Source organism: Mauremys reevesii, linkage group 3, assembly GCF_016161935.1.
Source record: "Mauremys reevesii isolate NIE-2019 linkage group 3, ASM1616193v1, whole genome shotgun sequence".
In the NCBI taxonomy this organism is placed as follows: Eukaryota; Metazoa; Chordata; order Testudines; family Geoemydidae; genus Mauremys; species Mauremys reevesii.
In genome coordinates, this window is record NC_052625.1 from 69,786,306 (window position 1) to 69,802,760 (window position 16,455).

General features: G+C 40.0%; 1 protein-coding gene across 8 annotated transcripts in view; it reads right to left on the reverse strand.

Annotated features, from left to right (window-relative positions):
- The window catches only part of SPAST (spastin), a 59,308-nt gene that overhangs the window by 6,755 nt on the left and 36,098 nt on the right, over positions 1-16,455 (reverse strand). For 7 of the 8 annotated variants that reach the window (XM_039529082.1, XM_039529084.1, XM_039529079.1 and 4 more), the window contains 8 exons: positions 15,962-16,033; positions 15,290-15,365; positions 14,535-14,626; positions 13,522-13,601; positions 10,882-10,924; positions 10,029-10,108; positions 4,289-4,359; positions 2,344-2,384 (listed from right to left, as the gene is read on the reverse strand). In XM_039529082.1, coding sequence (XP_039385016.1) covers positions 2,344-2,384; positions 4,289-4,359; positions 10,029-10,108; positions 10,882-10,924; positions 13,522-13,601; positions 14,535-14,626; positions 15,290-15,365; positions 15,962-16,033 — 555 coding nt within the window. Of the gene's footprint in view, positions 1-2,343; positions 2,385-4,288; positions 4,360-8,214; positions 8,275-10,028; positions 10,109-10,881; positions 10,925-13,521; positions 13,602-14,534; positions 14,627-15,289; positions 15,366-15,961; positions 16,034-16,455 lie in introns of those variants that run through there. The other variant, XR_005595863.1, reaches the window with a different exon arrangement.

The following is a 16,455-nucleotide window of genomic DNA, read 5'->3' on the forward strand; positions in this document are numbered from 1 at the left end:
CCATGGATGAGGCAGGAGTGGGGACAAGCACAGACAAGAGATTCCCGCCTTGTGCCAAAGCTATAAAAGGGGGTGGAGCAGGACAAAAGGGGCTGCCAATCATGAGAAAACCCCTGGTTACCACCCAAGATGTCTGCCAGAACTAACGAGGACTGTAGCGGGGAAAGGATTGGGCCCGGACTAGAAAGGCGTCTAGTCTGTGAAAGAAGCTTACTGGAACATCTCTGAGGGTGAGATTACCTATAATCACTTTCTTAATGTATTATGCTTAGACTTGTGTGTTTTTGTTTTATTTTGCTTGGTGACTTACTTTGTTCTGTCTTATTACTTGAAACCACTTAAATCCTACTTTTTATACCTAATAAAATCACTTTTATTAATAAACCCAGAGTAAGTGATTAATACCTGGGGGAGTAGACAGTTGTGCATCTCTCTCTCTCTATCAGTGTTAGAGAGTGGACAATTTATGAATTTATCCTGCATAAGCTTTATGCCGTGTAAAACAGATTTATTTGGAGTTCAGGCTCCCAGAAAGGCTGAACACTGGGTGCTGGGAAAGTCCCTGTTAACTGAGAATCCCTGGGCTGAGTGAATCTCAGTTTCAGTGAACTGCAGAGAAGCATGGCCCAACCTCTGGGTCTGTGCTGGAGCTGACTGGAGTTTCTAACTCAGCAAGACAGGAGCGGAGGTTTGTTCTCAGTGGTATCCCAACTCACAGAGTGACAGTCTCAAGGGGAGTCTCTGTGACTAGTCACAGGCTGCACCTCTGAAGAAATAAGCAGCCAGGAGATGAAGCGTCTCCCTGCTCCTCTCCTGCAATATGTATGGGGCATGCACATACTGGGGCAGAAAGGCTGAGGAATATGCAAGCTCATCTAATCCCTCTGCCACTTGGGGGTTTGTGTTCAAAAGTCTTCCCCTTTGTCGCTCTGCCTTTACTCCACTTTTTCAGGAGGAAGTTGTAGATTGGGTTTTCATTTGTTCAGCTTTTTTTGCATGCATTTTTTGAGATTCAGTATGAATGTTTTTCTAAACAGTAGCATAGTTACTAGGCTATGACATATCACTTAAGCTGCTGGTTTGATAGTACCTCCCTGTGTTGGACATGGAAATGCTAGGTAACTTAAGAATACTGAGATGCACTAATTTTGTGACTATCATATCAAATGGTCCATATATGCACACTTACCCATGTTAAACACACTAATCAGGTGCACCAGTAATTCTGCATCTCTGTGTGCTATGAACCCCCACGAAATCAACAGGTTTTATTATTTGTATTACTGTAGTTGTGGACCAGGACCCCATTGTGCTAGGCACTTTACCAACACAGAACAAAGAGTCCCTGCCCTAAAGAGCTTACAGTTCAGACAACAGTTTATATCTTTTGTTGGGAAAACTAACCTGTTTATAAAATAAAATGACAGGACTCTTTTCATCTACTTTGAATAATTTAAGATTTAAACCCAAAGAAAGTTTTAATACACCACCATCTGCTGGTGGGCACTGTAGAGGCTCTGAAGTCTGACCCAAGTCAAATCTCACCTGCATTCTCCAGAGGCACAAGCTACATGGAGTGTTCTTAGTCTTCCCACCCTTACCGCTAATATGGGCCAAATCGTGCCCACACTTGTGTACATCCCATCCAGTCCTACTGAAGTTCTGGGGTGTAAGTTAGCAGAGAATTTGACACTACCTCAACTACTGTTCTTAGAAACACTTATTCTCAACATAGATCTTATGAATTTTTACCACACATGGCAAAAACACATTCATATTGATATTTCAAAATAGCTTCTAAAAAAAAATCATTGCTATGCAGCATTTTGTATTGGCAAATACAATTTTGTTAGGAATAACTGATCAAGATAGATAGTTTCCCAGATCTGAAGAAATAGCTCTGTGTAAGCTTAAAAGCTTGTCTCTCTTACCAAGAGAAGTTGGTCCAGTCAAACTTTGTCTCTCTAATATGCTGGGACCAACACTGCATACATAAAGTCAGAGTCATTGTAGCCTTTCAGTGTGTGTCTGGGGGAAGCCTCACATTCCACGTTACCAATATTTTTAAAGAGATCTTTTCACTTAACTCAAGCAAGGAAAAATGTTAAAAAGTTAGGCAACAATATTTTTACAATAATTTAGAAACATCTATCAGAGGGGTAGCTGTGTTAGTCTGTATCCACAAAAACAACAAGGAGTCTGGTGGCACCTTAAAGACTAGAAAGTCTATGCCCAACTAAATCTGTTAGTCTTTAAGGTGCCACCGGACTCCTCGTTGTTTCTTAAAAAAACCATCTGTATATGCTCCACCCAGAAAGGAAAAGTCATGTTATAGCAGCTTACCTCACTGGCAGACATATTCTTTACCTGTTCTGGTTTTAGTTCTGTTTAAAAAAAAATATATAAGAGTAATAAGTTTCACAAGAAAAACCATCAAAACATTTCATGTTCAATTCTACTCTGAAAAGTGATTCAAAATGGCACCTTGCAACTCAACATGCCTGCTCCTTGTATATGCTGAGTGAGATCTGCTTGCTTTAAGTGACTACAATTTGTGTTGATTTTCACTCCTCTTAGCCTTGCACAGCCAACACAGCTGAGAGTGTGAAATGATTCCATTTCTCTTTGTGCATCAACAGAATTATTTTTTAAGTTCAAGTCAGTTAAATGAGTTTACACATGTTTAAAAGCAATGATTCTACGGAGGTCTTCAAATAATGACCCCATTGACAATAGACTGCACAGTAGAGTATAACTGAGGGCATTCATTTGCCCTGCAGAAGTTTTACTACCAGTAGGGTATGAGAAGAGTTGTAGTTTGTAGGGCTGGCATTTGAAAAGGAACATTTTTCCCCCCACTTCACATTTTAGATGGAAGCCAGAAAGGAGGAGGAGAGGGGAAAAGACATCAAACCCCATAGTGCAGTTTTTATGGGCTTTTCTCAGAGAAGTACATTTTAACTATGAAGAGTATACATTACAGTCAAAAGGTACAGACATTTTAGTGCACCCATCAGTTGCAAATGTAAGCACATAAATGTTTCCAACTTACTGGAGGAATATAACTTATGATGCTCTTATGAGACAGCCACTTTTAATACAATACTGTTCCCCCATTTTCATGCAGTGTAGTAGACCTGTGATTCCCAAAGTCCAATCACACTGACTCATGACAGCTCATTAAAAGTAGCTACTGAAGGGAACGTGGAGAGAAAGGAAAGTTACTTGCCAGCAACTGGAGTTCAGAATATTTACAGATTCACACTCTAGAATTTGTGCACTGTGCCTCGAATCCATGAATCACTTCAAAACAGCTTACTATTGGGGGACCTGTGGCACCTCAACTCGTGTAAAGTCAGGTTACAGAAGGACTACATCCTTCAGTTGCCCTCAGTTCTTCTTTGCCTGCCTGAAAGGCTCCAAAGTGGAGAGGAGGGTGGGAAGAATGTGGCAGAGACACACAGAGGCAATATATTTGGAAACTCCAGTTACCGTTAAGTAGTAATCTCTTCTACATGGGGGATCAGCAAAGACAATTTTATGAAGAAGATTAGCTAACAGGACTGAGCAGTTGAACAGTGACTGAAGGACTGCCTTTCTGACACAAACAAAATTTTGGTTCCCACATTGAAAGTGAGTGAGCAGTGCTAAATAAAAGTGTTGTTTTAACTAAAAATTTCAAAGAGGAATGTCAAAGGCAGGACACTGAGGCAGCCACAACCCTACTTGATTGGGCTCATGTAATTCCACCATTCAACCTCAAATGGTCCTAACAGCTGAAAGCCAGTTTTCATACATTCAGACATTCCCTGAATCAAGACAAATTCCCCCATGGCATTTCTTCCTGAAGGCAACAACCAACCAATATGATCTGAACAGCCTTTTTCACATTCAATTTATGAAGCAGGCAGAGAATGTTCTCTAATACAGACAGCTGTAAGGGATATGGTCTAGTTAAGACGGAACTGACACTAACTTGGGAAATACATCATTCCATGAGTGGAGGCATAACAAATTGAAATGTTTCTGTCACCTGTTAATATCAAATGGTTCCTTTTCATGGCATTTTGAAACACACTAAAAAGCAATGCTAGACAGTCTCCAACTTGCCAGGCACAGCAACACAAGACCCAGGATGTCATGGATCTATTCTGATTAATTTTGGAGATTTGAGAGAGATGGACAAATGATTTGTAAGACACAACAGTATCTTTAATTTCCTCAAGAGGTTTCTTAAAAACAAAAAACAAAAACAAAAACACACTATAGAAAAAGTCACATCACCTACCTCGAATAGGGCCCAGTGCTGCATCCTTTGCTAATGCAGTTAAGTCACTTCCTGAGTATCCATCTGTCATTCTTTGTAAAGGGGGAGAGGGGAGGGATAGAAAAACTTCCAGTGATCTGCATCTTTATACATGCATATCAGCAAAGAGTGAAATAGTATCTCTCAGATTAAATGACAAACTGCACAGCATAATTAGTAAATTATATAAATGTTACTTCAAACACATTTCTCAACTGAAAAAACACTATCCATTAAAGTTCAATATCAGTATTAAATGTAAGTAGCATTTTGGCAATCAAAGTCTAGCAACTGGGATCTATTGCTGAATGCCATTTTCACACACACACACACACACACACACACACACACACACGTTTTTCTTTAAACAACCCACTAGATTGTCAGCACTTTTTACTCTCAAATACTTGCCGAGGACTGTCCAGATACAGCTGTTGCGGCTTCTTCATATCACAATGACTAAATTCTAATGATAAATACTGTATGCTGTGCTTCCAGCCCATGACCAGTTTCTTTGGTGATTCAGTCTACAGTAGAACCTCAGGAGTTACGAACACCAGAGTTACAAACTGACTGGTCAACTACACACCTCATTTGGAACTGGAAGTATGCAATCAGGCAGCAGCAGACACACACACAAAAAACAAAATAAGACATGCAAATACAGTACTGTGTTAAATGTAAATTACTAAAAAAATTAAGAGGAACTTTAAAAAAAGATTTGACAAGGCAACTAAACAGTTTCTGTGCTGGTTTCATTTAAATTAAGATTGTTTAAGCAGCATTTTTCTTCTGCATAGTAAAGTTTCAAAGCTGTATTAAGTCAATGTTGAGTTGTAAAACTTTTGAAAGAACCACCATAACACTTTGTTCATATCTCTGAAATGTTTGTAACTCTGAAGAATCTCTATTCCTGAGGTGTTCATAACTGAGGTTCTACTGTACTTTGGGGACTACTGCAGGAATCTCACCAAGACTAAACTTGAAAAACATGGTGAGGACTGAAAAGAACCTTAGCATTTTTTTAAATATGCAGAGTTCCTATTTTGTGGCATGTTGTTGGTACACTTCACACATTGCAAGAAGTTTGCCCTTAAAACTTACGAACTTTTGTTGATACTGCAACCAGATAATGAGTGAAAGTGTGTATACTATAGAAAAATCATATTTTCAAACAAAATCACCAAATACTATCTGCCTATCTTATTGTTTTATACTGCTGCCCATTATGGTAGTATCTGAATGCCTTCTAGTAGACTTCATGGCATGTCTGACATTCTTCCTTTTGGGGAGAAAAAACACTGGGTAGGGTTTTTGCCTTTGTTGTTTTATTTTTATTAATTTCCTTTTTTAGTTGGTAAAGGTGTCATGTGTAGAAAGAGATGTCAGCATTGAGTGCTTCATTCTTAGGGTGATGAGGCTTTTTCCGAGAGGTTTTGCAGCATTTCCTAAAAACAATCATACTCTGGGGTTGCCTGGAAGTTTGTTCCACAGCTGGATCCTTTACACCAATAATGCTTTATCCCAAGCACTTTTACAGGCTTTGTAATCTGAACTGTGCCAGAAGTGCAGCTGTCACTGTGGTTTATGGATTGAAATTTGGTCTATAATATAGCTCGACACTGATCCATTAACTGCAGTGAAAACGAGGACCAAAGCCTTAAACTGGTTTCACAAGCTAACTAGGAAACAATGGAACAACTTCGGCTAAGGCTTCATGTGCTCAAAGCAGCCTAAGCCACAAAGAAGGTGGGCAGTCCTATTCTGGACCAGCTGGAGCCTGCAGATTGTCTTCACAGTCAGTTTCATAATGAGTTACCATAATCAGCCTGGAGGTGACAAATGCATGCATTACTGTGGGCTGGTCCTTTTCTGGGAGGAAGCAGCATTTTTCCTAATAAGATGGAGATGAAAAAAGGTAGCAATGCCACCTAGTCATCCAAGCTTAGTCAGGCAAACAAACTTGAGGCTTTGCACCACTGTGATGAATGGGGGTCCTATGCCTTCAAAAGCATGATGGAGACAATGTTTAGGATAACTCGGAAAAAGCTTTTTCCCTTTTTGACCAGCATCCTTTTGGTCTTGTCTGAGTTCATTCAAAAGCAGATTTCTTGTCGGTGTTCTGACATTTTAGAGGGTGCATCTAGATGAGTGTAATTGGAATATTGTTGGCAGCTGAGGCCATGGCAACTCAATCTCTCAGTGGTCTTACATAGATGCTGGAGAGAAGGAGGGAGAACATAGATACCTCTGTGATCCTGCACATGGGGGCCTTTGGAGAGGATACGCAATTACCCAATCACCACTCCAAGTTCTGCTGGAGAGGAACAACTGAGCCACTATAGTGCTGAGCCATCTATTCCTATTATGTATCACATGTCTAAATACTTTAGAAGTGAACTGCAAAGCAAGAGAAATGATGTCCTTTACTGCTCATTTAAGAAATATAAAAGATCATAGAATCATAGGGTTGGAAGGGATCTCAGGAGGTCATCTAGTCCAACCCCAAGCTCAAAGCAGGACCAATCCCCAGACAGATTTTTACCCCAGTTCCCTAAATGGCCCCCTCACGGGCTGAACTCACAACCCTGCGTTTAGCAGGCCAATGCTCAAACCACTGAACTATCCCTCCCCCCGGGGCACAGTTTTTTTCCCCCTCCTAAGAAGGTTGAAGTCAACATCCCCTTCAATCTCCAGTCAGGGCTGGAAGAGCTGTACTTCAAGCTTTAGCCTCATTCTCCAATTAACCATTCAGGTGCTTCAAAAGATTTGCTGATGTCATCAATCAAAGAGAGGGAAACCAGAACTTGTATTTCCAATGTGAAAAACAAGGAGAAAAAACAAACAACCCACATTATATACTGAAAAGAAACAGTAAAGAATATCAAAAAAGAAAATTTTGCTGTACCCCCCACCTTTCAAAAGCAGCCATTAGAAATTGTCAAGAGGCACAAAAATGGCCCATTAAAGGAGCTAGTTCATCCAATTTTCTGGAGGCCCTGCACTCAATTACTTTTCTGTTTGTGGGAGAAAGAGGGTTTAGTGGAATTAAGGATAAATCCCAGTCTCTTGCCAACCAAGGAAATGTGGCAAGTCAGTCAAGTGAACAAAGTCTATAGTAGGGACGGGGTAGCAGAAAGAATTTTTCAAAAGTTGTGCTTAGTGATGTTTGTATGTTTGCGCATAGAATTGACAGTCACAGCACTTAACTCGCAAAGCCCCATTTTTTACTTCAATTAGATATTAGTGCATCTGACATGGCTGAAGAGTTTTCTGCAAGTGTGAATTAAGATGACAATAAATGCAACTTTATTGTGCTGCAAATTTATGTGATGTTGCAGATACAAAATGGCTGATGCATACTAGCCCCGCTGAACACGTGTGCATGCACCCCTCATACACACACAAAAATAAATGACACCTCACTCAGTTTTCCTCCTCCATGATCTACCAAGTAGATTCTTTAGTATTTCAGAAGTGTGACAGGAGAGAGGGTCTTTTCCTTTACATTAAGGAACATTTCTTATTTCCCTCTCCCTTCTCTACCTCCTAAATAGCATTCATAATGGGGTACCTAACATCCAGAGGATGAGCACGTAGTAGTATTGGGTGATCCATAAGAATTTTCACAATGGAAAGCTCAAGTAACTTAAGATTTTAAATTTTGCATTAAAAATACCAAACAGCAAAAATATTGGAAAGGCTTTACACTTATGGAATCCTTGCTATTCCATGCTTAAAATTTCAGTATTGCCAACCCCAAAAATGCACAAGTCAGGAAAAAGCAAAACAAAAACCAATGAGATTTGTTTTCAACCTGAAATGCACACAAAATGTAGAACAGGTGCTCTCTTTAGTCAGCTGGGAAAGATTGGGCTTGCTTAGAGGTTGGGTGGGAAGGAGCTTGCCTTTGTTTCCTGTCTCCCTGCCCCAGGCACAGTGCTGATCAGCATGTTTCAACAGCAGATCTAGGTGGTGAGAAAACAGTGTGAACAGTACTCTCTTACACAGACTGATGGGGAAAAAATGGCGTTTTTCTTAACTTCCAAAATGTGTGCAATTCATTCTCAATACGTTACACCTAGAAAGGGACTTAAGAGGTTCTATAACTATATTATAAACAAAAGAACGAAGGAAAGTGTAGGTCCTCTATTTAGCAGGGAAGAAGAGCTAATAATGGACAAGGTTCAAGAAAGCTGAGGTGTTAAACACCTATTTTGCATCGGTCTTCACTAAAAAGGTAAATTGTGACCAGTTGTTTAATATCAGTTAATGTTACCAAAGGGGAAGAAACACAGGCCAAAATAAGGAAGGAACAGGTTACAGAATATTTAGATAAGTTAGATGTACTGAAGTCAGCAAGACCTGATGAAATTCACCCTACTTAAGGAACTAGTTGAACCAGTCTTGGAACTAACAGCTATTATCCCTGAGAACTCCTGGAGGATGGGTGGAGAAGGGCAAATGCAGTACTTATTTTCAAAAAGGGGAACAAAGAGGATACGGGGAACTATCAACTAATCAGCCCAACTTGAATACCCAGAAAGATACTGGAACACATTATTAATTATATTTTAAGTACCTAGAGGATACGAGGGTTTATAAGTAGGCTTGGAAGGATTAGATTTTTTATTGGTAAATGTTGGTGGGGTTCCACTGGGGGTCTGGTCTGGGTCCTTAATATTTAATATTTTAATCAATGACTTGGATAATGAGTGAAAAATATGCTTATAAAATTTGCAGATGACAGCAAGATGGGAGGGGTTGCATGCAGTTTGAAGGACAGGATTAGAATTCAAAATGACTGATAAATTGGAGAGTTGGTCTGAAATCAACAAGATGAAATTCAAGTGGAAAGTACTTCATTTAGGAAGGAAAATTAAATGCACACCTACAAAATGGGAAAAGACTGGCTAAGTGATAGTACTGCTGAAAAGGATCTGAGGATTAAAATGGAACAAACTGAATACAAGACTACAATGTGATGAAGTTGTGGAAAAGGCTCATATCATTCTGAAGTGTATTAACAGGAGCATCGAATACATAATACATGAGAGGTAATTGTCTCGCTCTACTCAGCACTAGTGAGGCCTCATCTGGAATACCGTATCCAGTGATGCCACATTTTAAGAAAGAAGTGGATAAATTGGAGGGAGTGTCCAGAGGAATGCAACAAAAATGATGAAAGGTTTAGAAAACCCGACCTATGAGGCAAGGTTAAAAAACTGGCATGTACAGTCTTGAGAAAAGACTGAGGGGAGGAACAGAACAGTCAGCAAAAATATTAGAGTTATTATAAAAAGAGGATGGTGATCAACTGTTCTCCACATTCAAAAGGTAGAACAAGAAAATCTGCTTAATATGTGGCAAGGGAGATTTACGTTAGATTTTAGGAAAATCTTTCTAAATATAAGGATAGCTGAGCATGGGAATAGGCTTCCAAGGGGAGTGTGAAAGCCTCATCATTGGAGGTTTTTAATAACAGGTTAGACAAACATGTCAGGGATGGTCTAGGTCTAGCTATACTTGGTCTTGCCTCAGTGCAGAAGGCTGGACTAGATGATCATCTCTTGATGTCCCTTCCAGCCCTATTTTTCTACAGGCAAGGTTAAAATTTCAGTGTTCCTGATAACTAGCATTAGTTCTAAATGTAACTGACAGAGCAGTTGATATGAATGTTGTGGACCAGCAATATTGTTAGCAGAACTATCAAAGTACTTACCTGGCTAGTTGTGCCAGCTCTTTTTGGGTCAATGGACTTCCTTGCTTGCTTAAAAGATTTTTTAGTAAAACCAATCTTGTCTGAAAAGAAGCATTTATCAGTTGTAAGTTCACGTACCAAAAAAATTTTTTTTATTTACTTATTTACAATAAACGCTATTAGAAGATATAAAACAAGAATATATGGAATGTTTCTGTGAATTCAGAAGCCTATATGTATGACATCTGCAGTACTTTTGACTATGGTGTACATGTCAATACTTTCTTTTAAGAGGTCATATGGATTTAGTAATCATGAAATTGAGGGCCCCATTGGTTCCAGCCAGGCACTGTACAATCATGACAACTTAACTACAATCTTGATCAGAGACGCTTCTGCTGGTGCTAAGATAGCGAACAGTGCTAATAGTTTTTTGTTTTAGTGTTGAAGAACTGCTAAAATTAAGCCACACAATTTTGTAATCTTTTGCATGAAGTAATTTCATGTCAAACCAAACACACCTGCTGTTGCAATATTCTAGGCATATCAAAACATGTCCTTGTCTGCTTAATCACTACACTGCCTATACAACAGCAAGCTGCCCAGAAGGAGGGAGCGGCTTCTAGCAGATTTGATTATAGTAAGTACATCAGAATATAACAACTTAAATATTCACCTGAGTGGCATAAACTTACCATACTGGCCCAAGTGAATTAGCAGACACTGGTAAGTCACAAAATTCAGTAATTTGCAATAAGTCTACCAATCATTAGGGCACATTAACAAGGTTCTATAATATATTTTCTTGTTTTTCCTATAAAACAGGTTTTTAAGAACTCTCAGAAAGAAATGCACACATAAGCCACACACTTACCTCTTCATTTGGTAAAGATACATACACCCGTTTGGTGAATCGTCTGAAAACAAAGTAACATTTTAATATTTCAGAAGAACTAGTTAGTAAAAGCTGACATTTGATAAGAGTACACATTTCATGCCCATGCCACCAACACTAATTTTTTTGCTACCTATGGTAATTACCTAAAGAAAACTTAGATAGGGAATAGCAAATTTGAAATCCTTGCCCTTGACTGAGGCAGTCCAGGATGTAGCTAGATAAGCAGCAAAAAGAAGGTCTGGCATCAGAGAAGGTATATAATTTAACTTGATATATTATTTTAGTGTCATGGTTGTTTCTTTTAGCTCCTCACAAAGGTAGGTGCATTAAAGCAAGGTCTACTTGGGTCTTGTGGCAGCTGTTCCCATGAGGATGGCACTTGGAGAATAAGGGGAATTTTTGAGACACCTTCCACGATGTTGTAGTATGCAGATAGTTGTACTTGACATTTGTAGCTTTTGCATTATGTCCATTTTCTAAATAATGGAAACTTTACATAGCCTGAACCCCAACACATTATTTAATACTTTATTTATCTAGAAGCTTATCCTGGTACAAGAAGGTATGGTTTGCACTATCCGGATTGAATTTTGCCCACTATTTTACCACCAGTGGGAAATCTCTTCTTCAGTATGGTATATGCATATTCTCACTTGTGGGAGACTAACAAGAAGTACAACCGTTTAGGAAGGTAGGCTGAGGGCCAAATTGAGTGTGGGGTGACACAAGGTCTGAACGAAACTCCAGGTAGTAGCCCTGCAGATTTTAAAGTTACAAACATTACAGACATGCCATTGATGCTACCTTAGCCCTAATGAAACTCTTATGGGAGAAAATACTGACTGGCCTGTAGCTCTTAACATGTTCATGAATAACATCTCCCTACAAAGATTCCAATGACTCTGCATAGTCAGATCAGACCCTCCAGCCCAAGCTGGTAATGTCTATCCCTACAACCATCAGTGTCAGAATGACTACAACATCATTTTTAACATTCTCATATCGTCCAGAATCTTTGGAGTCTTTGAAAATGTTGAGGAATGTAATTCACGTTCAGAGTAATTTGTAGAGAGCCAGTGAAGTCAAATCTGCATTCCTCGGTCTAGCATAAGAGAGGTGTAAGTGGGAGATGCCATGTTACAAAGCAGAGGTTCTCAAACTGTGGTCCACAGACAAGTGGTCTGCGAGCTCCATCCAGGTGGTCCGTGGATAGTTCCCTCTAAGGTGTGTGCCTGGGCAGCTGCACACAACAGAATGAAGGGCCACCCATCTAATTAGTGGAGCCGTGCAGGCATAGCTCCACTAATTAGGTGCCTGGACCCTGAAGAAGATGCACATGTAAGGTGAGGTGGTGGGCTTGGGGGGGAAAGAGGGGGCAGTGGGATGAGAAGAGGGGGTGGGAGGAATTTGGGATGTGCAGTGCTGCAGCAGCCAGAGAAAAAGGCAACTTTCCCCAGCTCCAGGGCTGCGGTGAGACACAGCCCTCTTTCCCAGCTCTGTGGCCCGGGAGAGACACCCCCTTCCTTCCCAGCCCCAACTTGGGGGCTGTCGTGGTGGGGGAGAGGGCACATTCATCACATTAGAAAGTTAAGACTAACGATATTAAAATATGAGTTGTGTGCTTTGATTTGTAGAACAAAAAAATATTTTTATATATAGCGTTTTATCCAAAACGCTTTACAATAGTTAGCTAACGGTACAAACAACATTTGGAAAGATCATTAAGTGGTCTACCGAGACCCTACCGAGACCCTCAGCAATTTTCAAGTGGTCCATGAAAAGAAAAGTTTGAGAACCACTGTAAAGGATTCTCAAGAATCTGAAACAAGGCCTCCTAAGTCCTATTGAGGATACCATGCCTCTAATGTTCAAAAGACAAATTCAGCGCTGCTTCTAGGTAGAAGTGTCTATAAAAAAGAGACGTTCCCCTCAGTTTACCCCTAGACCCCTAGACCATTCCAAACTGATGGCACTAAAGGCACAAGTAACTCAAAAAGGAATGCTGAGGCTCTTCTTTAAAATAAGTATTGAGTATTTTGTTAATATTTACCACCCAACAACTCTAGCAAATTTCAGTCCAATACAATTTGAAAAGTGCAAAATACTTAACTGTCAAGCTTGTATTTTATAATAGGAGCTAATTTAAGCAGGGCCATCCCTAGCTATTTTGGTGCCCTACGCAGCCAGGGAGCCAGAGGAGCGGAGCAGGCTGGGGCCGGGGTCATTCCACTTACCGCGCGGTGAGTGCAGCAGTCCTCCGGTGGGGTGAGGGCGGGGATGGGGAGGAGCAGGGGTGGGAAGAGGCAGAGCAGGAGTGGGGGCTTTGGGGAAAGGGTGGAGCAGGGGTGGGAAGAGGCAGGGCAGGGGCTTTGGGGAAGGGCTGGTGCAGAGCTGGGGCTTTGGGGAAGGGCTGGGGCAGAGCAGGGGCATGCCCATGGGGGAAGAGGTGGAGCAGGGGCTGGAGAAGCATGCAGCTGCGCAGGGCACCAGGAAATGTGGTGCCCCAAATTTCTTGGTGCCTTACGCAGCTGCGTACTTTGCGTATGGGTAGAGACAGCCCTGAATTTAAGTGCAACTGACCTTGAATACATCTTAAAAGGGGCATAATTCAGGTACCTGAGAACAGCATCATCCAGCTCCTGTGGCCTGTTAGTTGCCCCCATTACAAGTATCCTGTCCTCTCCGGAAGACTGTACCTATAATGTTGTAAAGCAAGATTAACGTAAATTGAAAACTAAGAAACAATGCAATAAACTGTAAAAAGATCAAAGTGCACTGACTGGATGTTGATACTAAATGCTCATGATTGTGTGTGTGTTGGCTTTATGTTATCCACATTATTTTCTGCCTAGTTTGTGTTTAAAAAAAACAACCCCCCCCCCACAAAAACCCCAAAAACCAAAAACTGTATATTTAAACTCCATCTCAGTTTTCCATAGCAGCATCTGGTGGCCAAAATAAATGCCATGATTAGCAATTAGAACATATGGTCCTGGAGAATTTTGATATTGTGAGTGCTCAAAATTAAAAAGTAAACTGATTTACTTTACTATCTTTACTGTTTTAAACAAAGTCAAATTTTACTGTCACTCAGGGCAGTGAAACTACACTGAAACCTATAGAGGAGAGGAAAATTGAAACATAGGTCTAAAACAACTCAGGGACTTCTATAATAGATCAGACCAATGATCAATCTAGTCTAGTCTAGTCCCCTGACTGACAGTGGCCAGTGCCAAATATTTCAAAGGAAGATGCAAGAAAATTTAAGTAGATAATTATGCAATAGCCTTCCTCCTGACCAAGAAATGAATTCCTTCCCGCATAGCTTCTCTGCCTTTACTCCCACCACTTACCCATCTTCTCTTCCCCAACCATGAAATACTACAGTCCACCCACAGCTCCTCCCCAGGTCTCTATCACCATCCTCCCTGCTCAGAGACTGAACTGGGCAAAAGGAAGAAGATGTTTGCTAAGAAATATTTTTATTGCTGTTCAAGGAAATAAAGGAGAGGATTTTTAATGGGTGGAGCATAACCCCATCAGGGTATCATTAGCAGCTTTCATTGACACCCATCACTGTATTAACTAATTTAAGTAACAACCAACAATACTGTAATACTGATACTTACGCCATCAAATTCTATTAAAAATTCTGTTTTTAGACGCCTACTAGCATCATGTTCACCTTCTCTTCTTTCGCATAAAAGGCTATCAACTTCATCTAAAAAGGAAAAAAAAAGTCTTAGTTTTAAAGTTTCAGCCAGTGAGACAGCTAAATATCAAGGTTTTAATTCAACTATTATTTTGCTAGTGTGGGGCTCCAATAAAAGAGGTCTTATCTTTATTCTTCAGGAGGCAGACAAACTTTGCCAAAGTTTAAAAAACGTATTTGTATAGGTGTTAAAAGTGCAAGGCCCAGTGACATCAGTAAAGGATCACTGATTTGACATCATCTGACAGGACAGGAATATTGTATGCATTCTGTCATCTGTGGGTAATAAACCCCAAGTTTCCAAATCTGATGAGAAAAATGCAAAACATTTTCATAGCTCTGTACTGCAGGTCATATATAAAAATGCACTAAAACAGAATCTTCACATGCAAGGTTAACATAGGACAATTATTTTGTTAGTTACGCTTCTCCTAGATTACTGGATACTAGGGCAGAATGTGGAACATGCTCAAGTGAAACATACTTCCCAAATGAAATACCAATTAAGGAGCAGGTAATCACTGATGCAGAGAGATCCCCTTATCTTGTTATGTCTTGCATTATTACTGGGACAAGTGAGCCTCAAACAGAGAGCACTTTTTTTTAAACTAAAGATTTTATTCTGCAAAAAATATATATACAGATCTTAATAGCCAAACATTAAAGTCTTACCTATAAAAATTATAGACGGCTGAAGTTCTCTGGCTACAGCAAAAAGAGCACGCACCAGTTTCTCCCCCTCACCTACCTAAACAGGTCAAGCATTTTTCAAAACAAATATTACAAAAAGTCAATAAGCGACTGTTCAGAAACACAAGCTTTGCATGACCCATTCCCATACCATGGATAAGCAAACCACTAATTCAGCACTAAGTGGTGAAGCACCCTGCCTTCCCCCCCCCCCCACCCCCCCACACACAGAAAAATATGAAAACTTCACTAATGATTCTGGCTGGAAATATTAAAGGAGTGTAAGGAGTTAGGTGCCTAAATCACAATGAAATTCAAAGCAAGTTGGGCTCTCTTGAAAATCACAGCCTTTATATTTAAATAAAAATATTTCCAAGGGAGTGCAGGAGTTTGCTCAATAATGAAGGGTCAATTTCTGAAACTGCTATTTTGTATTTGTTAGTATCAAATACACTTTTCAGTACAATGCATCATCTGCGGACACGTGGAGGGTTTTGGCTTAACAAGGTTAATGGACTAAGGCAGCACCCGCCCACAGCATAGGATGCCCCTTCATCATAAATATCAATGTATTAGCCCTACAAGTCTGTAAGACAGTCAAGATCCTAATGTATTAGCATTAAGAAACCAAAACCATTAGCAACTATTACTTACATATTTTGAAGTTAGGCTTGCAGCACTTATGTTAAAGAAGGTTGCATTTGATTCTGCAGCAACTGCTTTGGCCTGAAAAACAGTAAGTCCCTTCTTAATGGTAGGCAAGTTGAAGAGCTCCACTGCATTTTAGGATTTAGAATAAACTTGACAAGACAATAAGTATATTGTATGAAGAAAAATAGAATATGATGCAACATAACTTAGCTAAATCAGGATCTTGTATAGGATCTAAAAATCAGTATGCCTCATGAACAATTTGTGAATCCCTGCTAAATCAGTTAAGTAGTCATAAATACTACTAGAGGGAAACTTGACAGTTTAGGTAATTCATATATCGGTTGCTCAAATTGGTACTATTCCTAGAGAATTAGGATTCTCTTTGCCCAGTTTCTTCGAGATGTTATAAGATGAAATTTTAACTAGATGATTCAGTAACTAAAACCAAACCAAAGCATATGTACTAAAGCAGTGGTCTCCAACCTTTTTAAGCA